Consider the following 23,073-nt stretch of genomic DNA (forward strand, 5'->3'; position numbering starts at 1 on the left):
AGCCATAAAAGGAAAAAAAAGCAAAAATAAGACTATAAGGTTAACTACAATAGTTTATTACAAGCCTGTCATGAACAGTTTTAAAATGATAAAACATTTTCTAAATGAGCTTGCATTCCTCTGAGATGCCCTGCTTGGAGAGGCGATATCTTTATCCGTAACACATCAGACTTTGCTCAAGGACACACGATGGGGTTAGTTTAAAATCTAAATCTTTCTTTGTAGCATCAATGCAATAAACCAATAGCACAGAAGGCTCAGACTTCCCGTGTTCAAAAGATCTTCAACTCTCCTAGGTAGAGAGATCTCTCCAAAACCACTGAATTACTTAAATCTTTCTCTGAGTCTCTAGGAACCTGTCCAGAAAGGACACATGATGCAAGATTAAAAAATACACTGTGATGCATATGGATTAACTCCTTTGCTCTTGTGGACCCCCCCCAAAACCCATGCAGATTAGATATATTCCCATTTTCATTACAATAAAAGACTGAGCTCAATAGCTTTTTGAAGCAAATAGCTGCAATAATCCCTGTTAAATGCCAGACTGTTTGGTTTAAATTACTTCTGTTGTTATTTTTTCCCTGGGAATTTTTTTAAAGCAGCAGCGACAAGTTGTCATTTAGGAAGTTCAAGTTGGACATGACGGAAAACTTAAGAAAAACTTACAGCAGTGCAATAGGTTGACCGGTGGCCAACTCTCCATCCTTGGAGATTTTCAAGATTAAGCTGGACAAGGCAATGATGAATTTGCTCCAGCATTTATGACAGCCCTGCTTCAAGCAGAAGGTCAGAGCAGAGACCATCAGAGCTCCCTTTCAGCCAACGTTCATCTGATTTTTGTTTATCTCCTTACATGATTCCCCTCTCTCTCCAGTAAATCCAAGTAATTTTTAAGAATCATGTAATACAAGGGTCACTTTCTAGACTAAAACACACTTCGACTCTGGCACTGAGAACTGTTAAAAACCATGGTACAAACTCCAGGTCACCTGAATAACAAGAAGCAAATGCCTTTTTATGCCGCCTCTCAGTTTTCCTTAAGGCAGATATATTCAGATAAAGCTTGAAGAGAGCACTAAGGGAATTTTAGATGAGGATTTCAGGTGCAAGATAGGAGAGAAAATCACAACTAGAGTCATCTTCACTTTAAAAGTACTACATTAACCTATGGTAATGTAAGATGTTGGAAATACCTAGCTTCAGAAGAGAATAATATTGTGTTTAAAATTCATTCCATCTCTTTTTGCAAAGTTTCAGCCATTACCAGAGGAAATTTCAGAATGTCCAAGGTCAAGATATTACAATCACAGGGAAGCCTTCATCAGCAGACGCAGTGGGTAACACATATTACCTCCCAGTTATTTGACGGAAGAAAGATTTACTCTACAGCTTTTGCATAAAAGCTTGTGCGCACTTTCTGCAGGCTATTTATGGACTTTATACACTCCGCTCCATTTAACTTCCAAATATTTCCATTGAGTTTTACCTTGCTTAAATCCTGTCCTGTCAGCGCAAGATGAGAAGACACTCCTGACCACTTCTGCAATCAAGTGTGTAGAGGAGCTGGCTCTAGACTGGAGTTGCACACCAGCTTGGCATGAAGGAACCGTATGTCTTCAGTCTATAAAAGCAATTCCTTGGCAAGGAACTTTACACATGTTTCCCTCTTCCTGACTTAATTTCAGTTTGTTTTTTTTTTCCCCCTGTGTTAAATGTGACCCCACCTACTCAACTGCAGAATATGAAAAATAATTTTGAAGGTTACAATCCAGGACCAAAACAAGCTCATCTATGTATTTCACGTCACCATCTCTACCACAGCATGGCGCAAAAGTCACTCAGGCATTGCACAAGACATATAAGAATTAAAAATAAGGGTATCCTCACAGTAATGCCTTTTGTAGATTTTTAGCTAGATTATCATTGGGCTATTGCTAATGTTACTGATTCTTCACCCAGAGTTGACTTGGTCTAGTCACCTCAACACTGAAGTTAACTAAGAGAATAGATGGCTTAATTTGGAAGAAGTTTAAAAAAACTTCTTTGTGACATCAGCACAGGCAGTATTTAAAAAAAAAATAAACACTAGGAAAATATAAAGTGGATTTGGACCCAAGAGAGCAAAGTCAAGCCAACAAAACGATCATCCCTCTCTCCTTACTAAATGCTGAGCCCCTCTTGCCAAGTTTATTTTCTTTTCACTAGTTTGTGGTCTCTGTTTGAAAGAAAACAAAAGTATAAGACTCACATTATTGCACAGTTTAAGACAACTTCTTTGTAAAGTTCCCAAACATCTTATATCTAAAATTACACTACAGAATGGGAAAATAAAACAGCACCTAGGACAAATGATGATTAACCTGCTGTAATAGCCATTATCATCTTTATAAGATCATGGCAAAAACTATTCTAAAATGTTCCTGCTTCTTCTCAATTCTATAATTGAAAACATTTTTTCATTTAATTATAACATGAATGAGGACATAATGGAATTTAGCAAGTGCCTTAAAGATGTGCGTTTTATAGCTTTAGACTTCAGGAATCAAGAACTTGATTTTACAAAGTCCAGAGGGTGAGGGAAAAAAATTGAATTTGATAGTAATATAAAAATTATATGAATTTAAATCTCTGCCAGCCCCTTTAGCAGTCAGAGTGAAATTGCTTCATTAGGGAAGTTCTGCCATATAAACCTGTAACACTTGTTTCAGCCTGAACAAACCTAAGATTAAATTGAGATGAAGGTTGGCCACAGCCTTAGCACTTATAAATGAGATTTTTCCCTTTTTATTGAATATAAACACAATTAAACCTCTGAAAATGGCTGCGTTTAATCCAACGCATGCAGCTCAACATTTCCCCTCTCATACTGTTGGACTTGGGATGATTTGCATTGCACTGATGGTGTAACTCCCGAGAGCATCATTTCCATCTGCAAACTGGCCACAATCACTCTGGACTTCAAACAGCAAAAGCCTGCGGAGACCTCGGTAACAAATACATATTTGCTGAAATAAATATAGGAAATATATTTATCATCAGCAAATTAGCATTTTCTATAGGGTCTAGTGGTGAAGACCTGTATATTTCCTAATTACAGCAGGAACAATTTATTACTTTGGCACCAAAATCTACATTCCAGTTCAAGGCCAAGAGAAAGTGGGTGGCTAGTGAGGAATAGAAGAAAATATATAGAAGAAAGCTGTATAAAACAGCTCAGAATGGCAAGAGGTGCTCTTACCACATCGCTAGGACTCTATTCCTGGGAAATAACTTCACACACATAGTAGTAAAGATGAGCTCGAAGGCAGACTGAAACCTGGCAACCTTTGTGGGTCTTTATAGGGAACTTCTCCCAGGTTGGAGGGCATCAGGAAGAAGCAGAAAGATACTTTTCAGACAAGTGTAATAAATGACCATTAGATGCCAAAATCACTAGTGACTACGGGAAAAGGTTGGATGGGGGTAAGTCATGAAAGCAAAGACGAAGAGTTGATGTTTGAGGCAAGACAGCAGAGGCGTCAGGACCCAAATAAGAGGGAGAGAACTTGCCAGATTTGACCTAGCATGGAGGTGGGGTTTCAGAGGAAAGCCTGAAGATGACATGGGCCTTGGAGACATGCACTACTGTGCATGAAGGAAGTCTGCATAATTTATTGGAAGCACACTGGCAGCCAGTCGTCTCTAGGAGGTATCAAAGAAATGGCTGAGATTCCTGTTTGGAGGAGACAAGTCCAGAAATGAGCTATGAGACATCAGGACAGAGATAATGAGCTGAAGTTACAGTGAAGAGAGGAAAAAGACACGAAGTAGGAAACAACCCCTGCGAATCCCTGCACAGAAGCTGAAGAACAGACACAGCTTTTCCAACACATATAAGAAGAAGAAAGTCAGAGATGCCAAGAGAAGGCCATAGTTGGCAGCTCTGAATTTCAATGACAACTCTAAAAGGACAAAAATGGACTGCTGGTCCTGGGTTTTTTATGAATGCTTAAGAGTGGCTTCACTAAAAGACCAACAGTTGAGTTGATAGACCAGAAGCTGAAGAAAGGAAAAAAGAAGAAGAAAAAAAAAAAATAATCCATGCCTTCAGGGTAATGCATGGACATACATTTGGACATGGCCCTGAGCGACCTGCTCTAATTAGACTCTCTTTGAGCACGGTGTTGTATTAGATACCCTCTGCAAGTCCCTCTCACCTTAAATCATGAGTTGATGATGCTGGAAGACAAGAAATCCCAACAGCTTTCAATACAATAAATAGTATCAGTGGTAAGAAGAGAGAAGAAAAGGGTAGCAGTTGGGGAAGGTGGAATCTCTCTGTGACTGAGGAGATTAAAATATGTTCACCTGGTGAAGGGTAAGATCTAAGAGAGAGCAAGAAATTAAGCAAAAGGTTAAAGGAAGATACAGATTATAGACAAGATATATGTTAACAGGGGCCATCAAGATGGGTTAGAAGAGACCAGGTGAGAATATTTTGCATCCACAGCAGCAAAGGAGGAGGACAGAGTTGTGGTGGGACATGGGACAGCAAGTCGGGAGAATAGCACCTTGTCCCTTTTCAAAAAGAGAAAAGCAGCAAGATGTTGGGCAGAGAAAGGAGATGCAAGCTTGACGAATGATGGTCAGGGAATTAAAAGACAGCTGGGAGACTGTTGTTTAGTTAGGCAGATGGCAGAATGGGGAAGACAATAATCATAATTAAGGAAATCAGCCTGCTGCAGGATTTCTGCCAGCATAGTTTGGCAGCACAAGAGCAAATGGATTTGGGGATAGGACCTTGTTTTTAGAGAAGGACAAAAAGGGAGAGCAGGTTTGGAGCCTTAAACCTGCAGAGAATGAGCGCAGGACCATGAGGCCACGGGAAGGAAAGGAGAGGTCCTGGTGACCGTGAGAGGGGCTGGATGGGCTCTCAACCAGCCAGATGCCTATCAATGGTGCTGATGCAAAGGTGAGGCTTTAATAAAGCAGGTAACTCCGTCGTGGAAAAGGCAGCACAGTCCAGTCTATCACGTGCTGGAAGGTGATAGATTTCTAGGTCTAAAGACCTAGAAACAAAGAGCTAATCCTAGCACTGAGGCTTGGCTCCTCTTTCACCTTCGCTCATTGGGCAGCCAGATGCATTGAAGAAAGCTGCCTAAGGCTCCCATATCCATCAAAGGTGTCTCCTTGTGAAAAAAAAAAACCATTGTCTACCAGAGTGCTGCTGAGTGCCCCAATAACCTTCATTTAAGCCCTGTTTGCAGGGTTTGCAGTATCCCAGATATGAAGGTTAGAGGGGAGCTTGCCAGCACAGCTCCCATTCCAGCCATGGGGTCAGACCGGTTCACACGCTGTCCCACACGATTGGCACAGCTGTAGTTCATTCCCCAGTTAAATTCGACTTAAAAATGGAAAGTTTGAGTCCCAGATGAAGTTTCTGAGGGTCAGTGACAACATGGTTCAGCCTAACAAACTGTTAGTAGGTCATTAAGCACCTATAAGGAGCACTCCTAAATAATGCCACATGTAACAACCTGAATCTTTTGCGTTAAGTAAACAGACACCTTAGGCGAACATCCACATCGATGTTACAAATAAATAATACACTCTCCTAATAGGAAAACCATTTCTAAAAATCGGCTTTCAGACATTTGTTGCGGGAGCCAAACATAAAGGTAACATGAGCTTTGCACATGAAGTCCTGATGCTGTAACGGGAGCGCTGCAGCGTCTTTCAAAAGCTATGCTCAGATTGCGCCTTTGCCCAAAATAAGACCTGACTTTGTTTAGTGATAACACAATCTATTTATTTTTAAATGTTGAAACACTCAGGGTGATATTTCCAGCCAGCCCAGTTGCTCTCCGAGATCCCAGTGGCAACGCTTGCTCCAGCTCCTCTTTCTGAGCCTCAGCGACACCCCACAGGGACAGGGACAGGCTGGGACAACACATATTTGCTTTAATGCACCAAGTACTTAAAAGCTTAACTGTATCATTTGCATCAACAGTCAATGTAACTTACTTCATGTTCAGAGGCTGTAACTGCAAACAGAGCCATCAGAGCCTGATTTGCCATTGCCGGCATAAACAGCCCCTCTGCCAAGTCTTGAAATGCGGAAAAGATCTGTTCTAAGACTTAAAATTGATGTTAATAATAACTAAATTAAAAGCAGGGGTCTGGTAGATTGATGACTGTCAAGAAATAGAAATATATACAGTATAGGAACAGTATACAGTCTATGAAACTCGTACTTATGGAGGGAAAATTAGGAGGAGAAAAGCAAACCTTGAGACCTGGTCTAGAGGTCCTGCACCCATCACACAACCCCGACGTGCATCTGCTCTGACAATAAAGCCATCTTCAAGAACGGTGGGCAACACATCTTACCTCTCTGGAGAGATTACGAAGTTGCCAGCCTAGGTAACATTTCTTGTGCTGGGTTCACACCTGTATTAGGAATTAATTTGTCATCACCAATTTACAGGACACACAAGGACATCTCCCACTGCTAATGCAGCCAGCACTTGTTTACCATCCCCGACAGTTAGACCAACCACAGTGAAAAGCTTCCCACTCTGTAACAAAGCCATGAAAAAAGCTGAAAGCCAGCTTTTAACTAAAAAAACAGATGTAATAAACACAGGCTTGTGTCCGCATTGCTACCGGCCTGGTTATTACTTGTTGAGCAATGCTTTGCAGATGACAATGCTGATCTGTGTTTCAGGGTGACACACTGCGAGCTGTGAAGGTAATTAACCCAGTGAGATATCATTAAGTGCTGTGCTGGTTTTGGCTGTGATAGAGTTAATTTTCTTCATGGTAGCTAGTACGGGGCTTTGTTTTGGATTTGTGCTGGAAACAGTGTTGATAATACAGGGATGTTTTTCATTATTGCTGAGCAGTGCTTACACAGAGTCAAGGCCTCTTCTGCTTCTCACACCACCCCACCAGCGAGTAGGCTGGGGGTGCACAAGAAGTTGGGAGGGGACACAGCCGGGACAGCTGACCCCAATTGACCAAAGGGATATCCCATACCATGTGACGTTATGCTCAGCGTATAAACCTGGAGGAAGAAGAAGGAAGTGAGGGACATTCGGAGTGATGGCGTTTGTCTTCCCAAGTAACCGTTACGCGTGATGGAGCCCTGCTTTCCTGGAGATGGTTGAACACCTGCCTGCCCATGGGAAGTAGTGAATGAATGCCTTGTTTTGCTTTGCTTGTGTGCATGGCTTTTGCTTTACTTATTAAAGTAAAGGTCTTTATCTCAACCCACGAGTTTTCTCACTTTTACTCTTCCGCTCTCCCCCCTCCCACCAGGGGGGAGTAAGCGAGCAGCTGTGTGGGGCTTAGTTGCCAGCTGGGGTTAAACGATGATAAATGCCTATGTGGAAATGATTTCTTCCTTTGGTTTATCAGCCAGCTTGGTCCACGTGGTCACAATACCTACATAATCACACATTGGGCTTCCTGCAGCCGTCTTCAGCTGCTTCCCCCACCACCCTCCCCTATAATGAACTGTGCTCAGTCTGCTCTTCAACAGAAAATATCTCCAGGACATAAAACTGCTAATCCCTGATGTGCTCCAGGAAAAGGAGCCACTTCTTTAACCAAAAAAAACAAAGAGGATTTCCTATTGCATCAACATTTTTGCCTAGTGTTACGGCAGGGTGTGTAAGCCTTTGCAGCCCACTGCAATATTTGCTTCTGTCCCAGCGAGATGGTAGGCACATAGCCCCAAACTCTACTCCGTTTTCTTGGCTGGGAAAGGGATGGCACTGGAAGCCAAAACTCTGGGTTGTGAGAAGTTCAATTACTTGCAGAAGTGCTCCTCAAGGTGGTCTACCGCTCATGGGACAAGCTGTAACTTCATGTAAGGGCATCAGGTTCTCCGCTCTAGACTTTGGAAACCAACTGTGAAGCCTTTTGAGTATAAATGATGTTATAGCTCTGCCACAGAAAGACTTTAGCCTGTCACCAAGCACATTCCTCAGACAAAACAAGCAAGCAAACAAAAAAAAAAACCCCAAATTGGGTACTCCAGGCTCAAGCAGATTCTTAAACTAAGTGCTGTAAAAGAGGACATTGCTCTTTTGATGTCTTCTTGTTAATTTAAATGAGCATTACTTGAAAGGCGTGATCTTAAAATGGTCTTTTAATATTGTAGAGCTCCTAACAAAATAGAATTAAACAGGCGTTCATACAGACAAATAGACAGCTCTGGTCCTATTTTATCCTTAATTTTGAGCGTGTCCATGGCAGTTAACTATGTTACTTAATGGTTGGATGGCCATAACAGAAAATCTGGAGAATAGATGTTCATCACTGGGCTTCGCACTGGTAATAAGACACTTGGAGGCTTTTCCTTTTTTTAGTCCCAAAGGAAATACAGTCAATGCCTCCGAATGGGATTCAGCTGCCCTGTCTGAATGTCCTGGGCAGCTCTGGAAACAGATGGCAGAGGAGTTTCAGCACAGGATGAATCACCCCTTGAAGGGTCACTGTGCTCCTGTAAACCTATAAACTACTGACCCCTAAGCAAAATCAGGTGGGATGTGCAGCTCTCTGGGGAAAAAAGTGTATATATTAGAAGGGACATCAATTATTTCAAGGTGTTACAGAACTATACAATCCATCCAACTTTCCTTAAGTGCTAATTTATCTAGTTTTAGTGTTGCTACAGAATATTCCTCTTCTTAACTCATAACCTACTGTGTTACTATGAGCAAAACCAAAGTCACCAGGATTCTGGGTTTGGTGCACGTAGGAGATAACCCATAGACAGTGGCCAATGCTGGAGGACATCAGGGTTGGGATCCTGATGGGCGGGAGAGCTCAGAAAGGGAATTAGGTCACTGAAGGACGACATGTTACAGAAAAGTCATCTTAAAAATAGCAAGTCTATAACGATGAAGACCTTTTTCCCCTGCTGAATAACCTGGATGACATAAATTAAATCAAAAAAACATTATGTGTTGTTCGTAACGCTGAACATGAAAACATGATTAAGAAAATAACAGTTTATTAGAAATGTGTACTAAATGCAAACTTGCACCAACTTCTTCCAAGCACAGGGGCCTAATTTTCTATATCACGGCTCAATCATGACTGTGTTAAAATCACTAGCTAATTTAAATGGCCTACCCTTTGTATTTAAATTACTCAGCATGCAAAATGAAAGCCATGAAAATACATTATTCTATATTTTTAGAGGTGGAATTATTTTAATATGCTTCTATAAGGAATGTTCTACTATTTTTACATCACAAGGCTTAATATTAAGTATTTCATGTTATGATGGTGCCTTATAATGATCACAAAATCACTAGGCACTGCCTCCCAATACTGGGTTACTATGCATCCTTGCAGAAAAACCCCTCAATTTTCTATGCATGAAAAATTTATAAATGATAGTTATTTTATATGGAGTTACAAGCCTGACACACAAGACCAAATCCATCCCGGGTATAAAAGGAGATTTGAAGAGGAGCTACATCACGTTATGCCATAGTAAGTTTGTCTATAAATTAAAGCAGCCATCCCGGGAGGTGCCATAAGCAGGCACTGTTTTTTTAATGCCATTAAATGTGATGACACTCAAGGATGTACGTTTAAATGCGTGCATAGCTGTGTAAATGATATAGGATTTAGGCAGAAAAACCCCCAACAAATGTAGAGCGTTTTTTGCTCTCTTTTCCCCCTATGATTACATATTGTTGTAAACCTGCTCTGAGGGTTAGCTAACATGAATTATCTTGTCTGCATCATGGGTAGTTACGCAGAGCAGCTGGCAGGCTGCAAGTTTGCACACAGCATCCCCAGCAGTAATTCGTACTTCTGCCTCTGCATCCCTGGTAGGCATCTTTAGTTGTGTTTTTTTTTTAAGGAAGTCAAGAGAATTATAATTCGGTGCTGTATTTTTCAGTTCCATTTAATGCTTATAAACCTGAACAGAGCTAGCGGGAGTATTTTGATGGAAGCTTTTTCCCAAGAAAACGTGTGATTTCCTCTGGAGGTCTTCTGCAGGGATTTTTTTCTCCTCTCCCTGTTAACACATTTATTTTGAATTATGGATTTTTTTTCCCAACTAGAAACATTTGCCATAAACCATCATTTCAGCATTTTGACAAAAACATCATAATTTTGAAATTTTAGGATAAAATGTTTTGATTCAATCATCAGCATTTATTGTTGACAGTAACATGTTGACATAAAGGTCTTATTGTTTTAAGAATGTAACTCCCCCCCCCAAATACTACACAAGTTGCTGCAGGACAGAAATCAGGTGGGGTTTTTTTGTTTTGTTTTTTTGTTTTCTTTTTTCTTTTGCATAGTACAGGTATTGTCTGCAAAAAAACATAAAAAGAGGCAAAGGGGAAGAGTTTGCAGGGTTCAGCCAGTGCCAGAAGAAGCCTTCGGCCCTTCCAGGATATTTCACATCCTTCAAATGAGAAAAACAAACTGCAATCTCAGGTTTATACTCTCTTAAGTAAGCAAGAGCTACCAGATCTGACTCCTGCAATCATTCATATCACTAACCGGTTTCACCCATCCTGGCTCATACAAGAGGCTACATCCCACAAATTGTGCTATTTTAAAAACTTTATAATAGGGTTTTCTTTCAAGCTCTGAAATGATGCTCAGGCAAAAAACCATCAGAAAAATTTTCAGAGACATTCACTGCAGTAAGTGTAAGCAAATATATTCATAACTATAAAACCCCTGCAATTCTGCTTTCCTCCATCTGGCACAATCTTGTTGCCCAACATCATATATATTTTAAACTCAGTGGGAGGAATTTTGTGCTTGCTTTGTAGGACTGCATCCTCAAAGGAAAGCAAATATACAGTTTTAGTTCCCAGGCTATGATTCAGTTGTAAAAAAGCCAGAACTATTAATAAGCTGTGCTCTTATAAACTAATGATTATTATCTTTAAGACTCAAAACAACCTGATTATTTATTAACTACATTTGAGTCATGAAGTTGGCTCTGAGTGTAACTTCCCTGTCGAAATTGGAGCAACTTTATTTATGTACTTTTTGTTAGAAGAGTAGTAGTAAAATTTTGTCTCCTAATGGCTATTTTTCCCAAAAGAAGTTTTTTGTTTGATACAGTGAATAAAAAGCCAGATATTTGTTTTCTTTTTGCCTTAGACAATAAATTAAAAAAGGCATATTTTGTGCGCAAGCCTTCTGTTAATACAATTGTCTATATTCCTTCAGTAACTGACGTATATTCATGATTATGTATTTTATGTAAACAGGCTTGTGAAATGCAAAATGGCCACTCAAAATGCAGCACGAGGCAGGCGATTGATAAGGCACAAAAGACTCCAATTCTGGTGTTCACTGATCTTGCTTAAGTACATAATCATTTGTTTTTCCTTCTTAATGTGGTGTTTACTGTCGCTCGACTGCAATGGGTTTTGTTCAGCATTATTATAAAATAAAGCTGCATCTCATTTCCAAGTCAATTGCCCCGAAATTCAAGAAATTTGGAAGCAAGATATTTGACAATGGGGAAAATCAAGCAGCTGAAAACCCCCAATTCATCACCTCACCTCTTAACTCCAGCCCTACTCAAGCTTTTTAAGCGATCATCTAAACAGAGACATTGAAAGAGCCTTTGTGAGTATGATTTTTTGCAATTACTCTCCTTGCTGTATTACTTTGGTCCTAAAGAAACCCTTTGCCTATTCAAGCCTGGAAAAGTAGTTCTTGTGTAACTTGCCACGCAGAGAAAATCTGAAAAGCTGCACGGCTTTTTGGGAAGGTTCACCAACACCTGCTTGACTAAGATGTTACCAGCTTTCTATATCACCAGCACACAAATTAGCAAAAAACCTCAAATTATTGACTGAACAGCTGTTTGTCAAAATGCAGAATGATACTGCAGTCGATTAGCTCTAGGTCAAAATATCTTTATATATATAAAGTGTGGTTCTTGTTAGAAGAAAAAGTAGGCCTGAGTTCCAGAGATCTTACCAAGTCATTTAAGATGCTAGAAACTGTAAACATAGTAAAGAAAAATTATTATTTGTCTTCACATTAAATAGCTTGTTGCCACATCTATAGTCTCAGACAACAGAATCTTGAGCTCTCTGCAAATCAGGAAGTCAACTGCACATCTGAGAACTTGGAGGTATCTTGTAACAGGAGCAGATGGCCCATCCAAACAAAAAAAACCACATTAAAATCAGCATTTCTTCTCATCCTGCACTGTAGAACTAATTCACTGTAGAACTAATTCTCATCCTGCAACTGTAGAACTAATTGCTACAGAAGGTTGTGGATTTTAAAACCGCTTGCACATGTTTGAAAAGTAAATCAACAACCTGCCAAGGATTATAAATTATTAAAGCCACCAGCTCTGTTTCAGGACATTCTTCAGCAATTCATTCTGGTTGCTGTAAAAGATAGGACACCAGGCTAGATGGACCTTTGGTTTCACCTGGTGTGATCCATTCTGTATTCTTATTTAAGATAAGAAGAGTCAATAATATAAATTCATTCCTGTTGGAAAAGTGTAAGGTAACCTTCATCTCAGGAGTCACAACGCAGCGCTCCCAGGCAGGATACTGTTAGAGCCAACACATCTTGCTCTGTCCCTCTGGGTCCTTTCCCCCTCATTTCTTGATGTAAAGGGTGGCTGAAGTCGACCCAGCTCCAAAAAAACCCAGATTTATTTTTGCTAGGTGACAAAGGAATAGCTACGTTTTTGTGAGTTAGAGCACGCCTAACAACAACCGGGGCAAACCTGCCAGCTTGTTTTAAAAGGCTTTGGATGAGCCCCTTAATTTGGAGCCTCTTCCCTGCCAGGGAACTTCCCAGAGCATCAAGACCTTTTGGCAACCAGCTGAAGATGCTGGCCGCAAGCTCCTGAGCAAGCCAACGTAATATTGGCTTGTGTTTTACGAAGAAATAAAGGGAGAAGAATGTGTACTTGGAGGAAGTGAAGCAACTACATCAGTGATCAATACATGCTTGCAATAATGTAATCAAACAAATCACAAAGGCCCTGATGAAGATTTCATAGTTTACTTTGCAACAGCAGTATCATAAAATATCTTCATCTGTGCTAGAGTGATGCCCTAAGGGCTTTGAGACCAGGGTACCCAAACACCGCCTGGACAGGACAGGGGGACATTTTAGTAGTGTTTAATTACTGCTGTGGTGTGCCCTTAGGAGATCAATCAGACCGAAGGTCCACTCGGCCACCTCTCCTGACCCAAGCGGGGGCCAGATGCCTGCAGGAAGAAAGCCAACCCTGTGGGGAACCATATGGTGACACCGTCTCGATGTCACTTTGCCTCCTCACTTCCAGCTGTCTGGGCTTTTGAGCTCTTACCCTCCAAAGCCTCTGGGAGGGTTCTGCTTCAGGGGGTTGCCCAGCAGCTTTTCCAAACCCTTTAAAAGCTTCTGGAGTTCCCTGCGTCTCAGGGCGATGGGTCAAAATCCATCAGCCATCACCACCCACTCCCACCTCTCAGGTCTCGCCTGACTTTATGGGCAGGGATCTACCCGGGGAGGTGAAAAGGATGTGAAATACAGCCATAATGGCTGAAATACCTTTTAAGATCACCCAATGCTTGTAGTAAGTGTAAAAAGCAGCTGACGTAATGGATGAAATAACTTCCAGCTGGTCCTTGGAGGCCGTGTCTTACATCCATAGTCCATGAGCTACACACACAGTATTGCAGGTGCCAGGTAGGAGAAGGGCTACAAAACACCCTGGACTTAAAGAAAGCCCTGTTGTTTAGCAACAAGGGTGATAAAAAGTGCTTCCCAACTTGCTCTCTCCTATTAGCCAAAGTTAAAAGGGTCTTTTTTGGTTGTTTTTAGACTCATTCTCCTGCACATCAACATTTGAAGCACTGCTTCAATTTTATAATGACCACTACCGCTACGGGTACATCCTCATCTCCACGGGGCTCCTGGCTGGGAAACTACATTATCCTGAACTGAATTTCTACCCTATGGCTGTTTTTTCTTTCTTTTTCTTCCTTCCCCTGTTCCTAACTGGGCTGAAATGGGAATAGTGTATCTCTTCGCATCGTGACCCCTGGCATGACAGGCAAGCAAGGAATGGCTTCGTGCCAAGGCCGTGAGCAAGAGAAATCGCTGTAGGTGGGAACCTTCCATAATTCTCCCAGCCAGGACCACATAGCCCATTTTCCTATCCCTTTTCCATCACAGATCCCATTTGCTTTCTTACACCGTAATTTTGCTGCTCCCCAGACCCTTCCTCAACACTCTTTGGTGGTTGGATGCCTCTTTCCCAAGCACACTGACTGCAACAGAAGGACTAGTACTTCTCCCTGGAGAAACAGAAATTAAACTATGTTATCCTATAGGATATATATATCTTTTATATATTTTTTAAAAATATATTTTTTTCATATATATATCTTATAATGCTACCCTGAGATGAGACTCCTGTTTGCCACATATATGCTTGTGTGACCGCCTCTATGTCATAGAGCAATAAACATTTCCAATCCTCCATCCCATTCTCTTTTCCCAAGAAAATTCAAGACAATTAGGTTAATAGGTCAGCAGATGGTAAGGTTTTAGTGGAAGCACGGTATCGTGAGGAAGGTGTCCAATGAAGATGAAACATGAGTCTTACGCTCACCGAGAATTTCAGTCAAGGACATTGAAAAAGCTTTTCTAGACACAACTGTTCAGGCATAGTGAGGGCTGAGAGAAATGACAGGGTATTTAATAAATTAAAACTTGTTAGATACCTCCCAACAGGTGATTTGTAAAAAGCAGAAAATTGTGCATGTAAAATAAAAGGAAGAATAGGCAACGTTTGACAGCGAGGGAGTGTGAAAAATACCCTGTTTTGCTGCGAGAGTGAAGATCAGTCTGAACAGAAACATCCATTTTACAAAACAAAATAATAATAAATTTAAAATAAAATAAAATAAAAGCCACTCCAGCCTGCACTTTTCCATTTCAGGACAGCCAACGCGGCTGTGAAGTGTACAGGGCACTGTGTGTGGGTCTTGCAAAACTGAAAATATTTGAAGACACCAGCATGCAAATCCGTTTTACCATTTACCAAGTTAGCTATTTTCTAATTGCTGAGAATCAGTCTTATTCCCCCAGCATTTGAACCAAGTAAATAAATCCCTGTAGTCCTTCAAAAGTTATTAGTGAGCAACAGGGGAAAAGAATTTCTGGGAAAAAAGAAATGAAATGGGCAAGAAATAAGATGGAAAGGGCAAGAAAGAAGATAGCAGGGCAGCAAGGTGGGGCACTTAAACAAGTTTCCAGGTTTTGGCAATTCAGTTTTTAATGAAAAACCAAATTTTTAGGTTCTTATCTGGGAAAAGGAGTAATGTAAAGGTCAGTTTAGCAGTAGCATCATTGCAACTACACAGAAGCAAACTTGGAATTAGAGCAGGGAGAAGAGGAGCATAAGCGGGACCCCAGCACCTCTTGCAGCATTTATAGAGATTTAATAAAAACAATTAATTCTGGAGTCTGACTCATAACCCTGGCTGCAGCAAGAGAAAACAACCATATATTAGAAAAAGAAACAAATCGATAGCATTACCAATACTCTAATGTCCTATTTATTGATGTCTCATTCTCATCTCAGCCATCAGCTTCTGGACCTTTGTAAAAGTTTTCGGGATTATATTCAGTTCCTACATTAATTTATGAATAAATAAAGCTCTGACATTGCCAGCTGCAATTCTGATTTAAAGAGGCACTAATATTTGCCTGTGCATTGCTACTTTTTTCTGATGCCTGATGACAACATCCATCACAGCAATTTACACTATTTTAAGTGGGAAATATGGTATAAAGTTTTTGGATGGTCAACAAGGAAACTGTCTTTTGACACTCCTACCCATACAGATATATACTGTTTTACTGCTCCTGCGAATTATCAGTGCACAAAACATACCCCAGGGATTTTGGGGAGTTAGAGGAGAGATGGTTTCTGTAACATTGGGAAAATAACTACACAGGAGCCTCCAGAGGCGGAGATATAAATGGGAAATAGTACAAATTTTCTTGAAAGGAAGATATGTTGTTATGTCCCAGGAGACAGGTACTATCATACTCATTTTCAAATCATCGTGAACGTAACAAAAAATTTATATATAAATCAGTTACAGTACCTCAAATATCACTAAAATTGTCACCATGGCAGAGCACCTCCTGCACGACCCAAAGACCACAATTTCTTCTTATGCACCACAAACACATTTTGAAAAAATAATAATAAACACACACAAAAAAATCTGTATTTTATTCTTTACAAATGAGAAGGACAAAGGGAGGACACCCTTTGGCTGGGGCTCTCTGCGCCAACCAGGAGCTTCCTCCAGCAGTCTCATCTGCAAGCTGACCCACCACGAACCCCGAGGCAGGAAGGCTTCCCAAATTCCCACACCTTTTCCATACGCTGTGCCCTAAAATAATTCATACCAGTTGCCAAGACACCCTTGTCTCCTCAAACTGGCTGTCACCCTGCTATGGTTTTGCTCACGGTCAAATGAGTATGTGTTTCACTTTGGCTTAATTACATTGCAAATACACACTCATGTGGATTGATAAATCAACGCAATTGAAGATGATAAACTCTAAGTGAAAACCAAATAATTCCATTATTTTCAAAGATAGCTTACATAGACAACCGAGCAAACTAAGCTGCTTTCAAAATAAAACTGTGTTTCCATAACCCTGTATTGCCTCACCAGTGGCCATCCCAGCCACAGTGAAGTAGCTACATTACAACCAATCCTCCCAAAGACAACAGCCTAGAAATACAGTAAACCAGCCTTAAAACAAGCTGCCTTTTGACAGAAAGAACTTTTCTGTCCTCTTTTCTTCCCCCATCATTCTCTGTAAGACTGTCCACCCCAGGCTAAACCATGTTTTCCATCCAATGAGATGGATGGATGGCCGCTCCAAAAACATCACCTCTGGAAGAGGATTCGGCGCAGTCCGAACAGATGCTCTCGTGCAAGGATTTAGCTGTGTGATGCCACCAAGGCAGTACACCGTAACTATTGGCTAGTTTTTGTACATGAGCCACAAAGTTGCATTGAGTTATTTTCCTTTGCTTATTTGAATGAATTGTTATTTCCCTGTTGATAGATATAATTATTGTAAACAGCCTTATAAAATGTTTTCTTTCCAATTAAGAAAACATTGCCAAAAAACAATTGATTGTGAGTACACTGTAAATTATGTATTGCTATACTGTAAATTATACACCTGCTATCTCGGCGCCAATTAGCCAGGAAGGTAAGAGAACAGCGTAACTGTTGGGAGCCTTGAGTATTACTGTAAGATGATGTGGCTGATCATTTCATGACTTGTTTTGTTCCTGCTGGTGTGCAATGGGATACAGCGAAATAATGAGTGCCATCAGGTGCGAGCGCGAAAAACAGAATAATGTGCATCATCACCCGATGTCTATGTCAGTATACATATTTCTGTGAGAGACTAGAAAATATTTGTTATCTGTCCTCCCGCTGTGCAGCACTACACTGAACGGACGCTGCAACTATTATTTTATATTGTCATGAAGAAATGTCTTTTAGCTGTTACTACATCCTACACATATGAAATCACAACATGATTTAATAGCATGTAATTAAGTATTGCTAAGCAAGTCCTGGTAAAGTTTTGAAAAATTAGTCAAAGATGAAAAAGTAAAGAAAATACACTAAAAATTTGATTTTATCTTGAGCTCTCAGCCATAACTGTATTTTACAGTAGTAGAAACATCCTAAAGGTTTCCCAAGTTGCTGATGTCTTACACAGTCCTGAAAGTCCTGAAAGATACCAATTTATTAGCAATTTATCAAGCTGCTGGATGCTTTACATCATTACAATATTTTCACGCTATTCAATTTAAATCTAGCTACAGAACCACTGAGCTTATTAGCAAACTGGAGGTATGGTTCTTCAGGTATGCCCTCTTCCTAGCAAAAAAATGTCAGTATTATGCTTTCCTCGCATGTTAAGAACATACTCTCAATTATTAAGTTTCCATTTAATTTCAGAAGATCAAAGTTATTACGTATTGAATATTTAATTATATGCAGACAAGCATTTATTGTAAATTAACTAATCTCAGTCTGAGCCAGTTAGCCAAAGTACTGTATTTGAAACGCTGAGAAATTCTCATCATGGTGGTGCTGTGTGTCACTAGAACTGTTCAGGGATGCAAGGTAGGAAATCTCTTTTATTTCCCATATCGGGTCATCTTCAAAAGATGATTTTGTTTGGCACACTACTGCCTGCTCTCACTATTACAGCGGATGCCACAATGTATTTGGTGCTGTTTTAAAAACATACCAGCTCTAAGAGTCAAGTTTCTGTGAGGCTCTAAGCAAATGAAGAAAAAAGTGTTTCTATCTTATGTGTTTGTGGGGGGAAATTTAAAATTATAGTTCATCTCCATCTTAGTATTAAAAAAGTACCAAAATAAGGACATTTATTTAATAACCATACTATTTTATAACTAAGGTATAGATTTGCAGGGGCAAGATGCAAGTTTTGTGCTGGATACATCTCCCTGGCTGCTACGAAATTTGGCCTTCAAATGTTCTGCCTTCTTCTTTTCGGAAGAAGGCTGATTTAGGAGGGATTGAACATGTTATCACAGCATCAAAGAGAAGCCCAATAGCTCTTATGCACAGATAAGTACTCAGAATGGGATGAGTGTTTGTCCATTAAGATGAATAGGTGTCCCAAATTCCTGCCTAAAGCATGTTTTACTATTTCTATTCTTATTCCTCCCTAGAGAAATAAAGCATGTTTTTATAATAATCACCTGTTGAATATGGATTTACATTTTCTCTTCTTTTAGTTCATCCCCAAAGGAAAATGTTTATATAAAACAGGTCACACACACACAATTCCCACCTCCACCAAAATCATATATACACACAATAAGACAATTTAGAAACCACCACCACCGCCCTGCCTTCAGCCATCTACCCCATCAAGAAGACAACGATTATGCTCTTACTGTACATTAAAACTACTCCAGAGTTGCAAAACGTCAAACATTTTGACCTTCAAATGCATGGTCAGGGAAGACAGTACAAAGATAAACTATTTTCTGATGTCTACAAACACAGGAAGATCTACATTTGGCCACTCAACTGCAGAACAAACCTTATTTCCCCATTAAGGTGCAGCCTTCTTGCAACACGCAACACCAAGTGACAACACCCGACTCCAAAAGCGTAAACCCACTTCCAATCTCTTTCCAAATTGCAATAGCCCTCTGAAGGCTGCAAAAGTCCTTGAAAAGTTAACTCAATGTGAAAGCTACATCATAAGGAGCACTTACCCTTGAAGGGCTTTTTCTCCAAACCAATCTCCCTTCCCTAGAGTACGGAGAAAGACCGGATCTTCACTGGGGGAGTCTTCACGAGTAACGTTCACCTGTTGAAAAGCCAAAACCCCCCAGCATTTAGAAAACTTGTTTGTTCAGAGAGGGATTCGTCATCTCCTGGATCTCTTAGGAAAAGCTCTGGTCCATAACTCCTCTGGGAACCACGTAATTCTCCAGAGTCCTGCACTCTTCCCTCAGCATCACCAACCAACCATCCAAGAAAATGAGCAGTTATTTTCCACTAAGGTACCTACTACTCTTGCAAAAATGCAATACTTGTGGTTTTTTGAAGGTTTTAACTCTAAACATGGAGTTGGCTGCACAAGCAGAGTCATTGTCCGTATGGAGTCAGCAGCAGAAAGAGGTTCCAAATATTTTCTGTATATCAGACAGACAAATGGCATAGGCTTCTGTTAGCTTTGTTCTGCATGATTTCTTGTGTTGCTAAGTTCACTTAAGGGAAAGGAATAACAAAAATAATCTACATTTAGACCTAATTGAAATGAAACAGTTTGCAGCATTACAGGATGAAAGATGCCTCCTCTCCTTTTTATTATCTCTAAAATTCAGGGAGGGGATAACTCTAGCTGGCGCAAAAATCACGTATTTTCATTTAAGTTTAAAGGAAAATACCATCTTATTTTTAATTTTTTTATTTTTGCAGTGAAAGAGAAAAGCAATTACTGCTGATGGAAAGCAGACTTTCTACCCACTGTAAAACCATGGGTAGTATAACCTAGAGTAAGCCTAAGTTGAAGAAGCTGGCACTGCAACAGAAAGATGACTTCATATCTGTGATGATTTCCTATCGCTGGGGGGTCCTTTTTATTTTCTGAAATTATTTCAGAAGAAAAATAGTAATTGATCATCTGAACACCCTTGGCTTTGGTTTCCTGTGCCAGTATGGAATATAAATCCCAGCTGCCATCTAATGACAAAGCCCGTGACATCCAGCTGGGTGCTGAGGATGGCATGACTTACCCAGGATGCAAAGGGTTCCATGAAAGATGAATGTTCTTGATGTAATGGCCCTCTATGAGAAACATTTCTTCCTTTTCAGCTGTTATCAGAGGTAACTCATACCTCTTCCGGTATGAGAAGGTAGGTGAAATATGAGCCCCTGCTATCAGTGCACAGTGGGGATCACCTCTCCCGATGTTAACCATCTATAAAGCTAGTTGTCCAGTCTCTGTCTATGGTCAGTGGAGAGGGACAGGCATTTCCAAAGCCTGAGTTGTCCAAAATTTAACTGGGATGAGCAACTCTCTGGAGGTACCTCACATACATGGGAAAACCTCTCATCTGCTTCTCTTTTTCAGGCTGTTTAGCTTCAATCAGAGCTTTTGCATATGCAAATTCACAAAGCCAAAATCAGGGACGTCAGACACATCCTTTCGGATTTAGAGACATTCCAGTTTAATTTCACTATTAAATTTACAATTGTCGCCCACACCTTCTCCCTTCTCTTTTATGGATGGTGAAACCAGTGGGTTTGAGTCATTAATGAGTGCTCAGTCTACACCACGCTACATTTAACATCTGCAGTGACTCATCAAAGATCAGATAAGGGTAGGGAACACGTAATGGACAAGCCAGGAAGATTTGTAGCTGATGAAAAAAAACTTGGACAAACAAAGGGAACTTTAACACATATTTAAGCTCTTTCTCTGTGACCTCCACTGATCTTAAGCAATGAGTGCTAAGGGATTATGGGACTGTGATAATCTACATGGTTCAAAGCAGTGAGCCATTTGAACAGCTGCGGCACCAATGAAGAACCTGCACAGTCCGGCATTAAATTGGTGCCACACCATGGCTTTTAAAGGGAAAATGGTGTACAGTGGCACAGCATGGCACACACCGTCTCTGGGTAAAGGCAAAGGTAGAGAGCAGGCATGGAGCAGCAGCATTTAGCAAGCAGAAGGGACTGAGCTGTTTTCATCTGACGTATTATTCAACAGATTTCTGCATGCAGGGTGTTTTGAACACACTTCTGATTTCCATTCACTTGGACTCAAGGAAACACGCTATAATAAATAAACTAAATGAGCTCAGGAGTGGGATCAAGTGTGGTGGATGGAGTTGAGGAAGAAAAAGGGGAAAAGGTTTTTGCTCCTAAAAGAAACATCCATAGAGCATGGGCTGAAAGAAAACAGAGCAGAAGTCTTTCTAAGCATTTCTGAGAGAAGTGCTGGGCTCAGAAATGTAAAAAATCTTCTCTGTTCACTTGACTGTCACTATAGACACTCTGACATAAAAGGCAAGGCAGAGTTTTTATTAAAAGTAGCTTTCACCAATAATACTCATGCGATGCTGCTGAATGCAGAAAGTACATGTGAGGCCTCAGGTACATAAGCTGCAGCCAGAATTTTTTCTGGCTTATTAAGCTTCCTGGGTCAGGTTTTAGCATGGGACATTATGTGCCCCTGCTTCAGAAAGTCCCAGGCAGCATACATTGATTTGTTAATTGTGTATTTCATTGCATTTCATTGTTATTTATTCCATGTTTCACTGCTAAGGCTCTATTCCTCCTATCCTGGGCTGTATCCTTAGCATGGGTTAGTTCTTACATTCACTGTATAGCTCTTGTGTCTCAATACAGGCATTAAAATTAAACACTCTCCAACTCTGTCCATCTTCTATCAGTCACTGATATCTCTTTTGCAAATCGGGAAGCTTGGGAGACAAAACTGTGCAGAATTTAACGTCCCTGTGGGAATTCCTGTCAAGCCATCAGGATCCAGCTGCAGGTCTGGGAATTTCTCAACAAGCCCATGCGCGTTGTTTTATTTTAGCTCCCTTTTTCTGGCCATCAGCTGTCACAGTAAGATAAAGTAGCAAAGGCCAGGGATAAAGCCAAGGAGCATCTCAAGCAGGACTACAAGGCTCTGGAGCAATGGGCAAGGGCATGGGTGTTTTTCTCTTCCATACTGCAGGCGAGGTGTAAGGGCTTGAGGAGGTGCAGGTCAACAATCAGTTGCCCAGCTGGTGTCAACAACAGGGATTTGTTTTTTACAACCAAGGGCCCTCTCTGGAGATCAAGGACTGCTAGGAAGGGATGGGATCCACCTGACCAAGTAGCGCAAAAGCATCATTGCCAACAGGCTGGCCAACATGGCAAGGAGGGCTTCAAACACTTGACGAGGGAGGGAGGTGCACCGTCCCATTATTTTTGCCCATTAAAAAAGGGCAAAAAAAAAAAGGATTTGAAGCGTACATCATGGTTGTCCTTATTCTGGGAGAAGAGGAAATATTACTTCTGAGTGGAGGGAAGCGAAAGGGCTTGAGGGAATACCATCAGACTTGGCTTTCTGCAGTCCATGATTATCTTCATTTCAGAAATTTGTCCATGACTATCTTACTAATCTGAAATAGACCATTTTTTCCTTCCGATGTAGATTGGCTCCCAGAGATAGAGAGTGGAAGATGATGGTGAAAATCTAGTTTTAGTACCCGAGAGCTGACAGCTGCCTTGGGAAACAACCCAACAGTGTGTACAACACCCACACTCTTCCTCTACAGATGCCATGGGGTTTTTGCTACCCTTAATTATGCAAGGCCAGCATTAATATGTGCCTTGGTGCAAACATTAGATCCATGAACCAGGAGGCTGGGGTTAGCCTACTTTCAAGCATATTTATCCAGTTGTGTTTACTTTCAATGTATCACATCTCATCCGCAGTGGGAAATCACTGTGTATTCCCTTGAATATC

The 23,073-nt window shown here is 40.7% G+C and overlaps 1 protein-coding gene across 1 annotated transcript in view; it reads right to left on the reverse strand.

The window, feature by feature from the left end:
* Positions 1-273: 273 nt before the first annotated feature.
* LOC103924282 (cGMP-dependent protein kinase 1-like) overlaps positions 274-23,073 on the reverse strand; it is a 360,077-nt gene continuing 337,277 nt past the window's right edge. The window contains exons 7-8 of the mRNA XM_009332774.1: positions 19,316-19,410; positions 274-356 (exon numbers count right to left, since the gene is read on the reverse strand). Coding sequence (XP_009331049.1) covers positions 329-356; positions 19,316-19,410 — 123 coding nt within the window. The 3' untranslated portion in view covers positions 274-328. The remainder of the gene's footprint in view (positions 357-19,315; positions 19,411-23,073) is intronic.

Source organism: Pygoscelis adeliae, unplaced genomic scaffold (assembly GCF_000699105.1).
Source record: "Pygoscelis adeliae isolate BGI_AS28 unplaced genomic scaffold, ASM69910v1 Scaffold139, whole genome shotgun sequence".
Taxonomy (NCBI): domain Eukaryota; kingdom Metazoa; phylum Chordata; class Aves; order Sphenisciformes; family Spheniscidae; genus Pygoscelis; species Pygoscelis adeliae.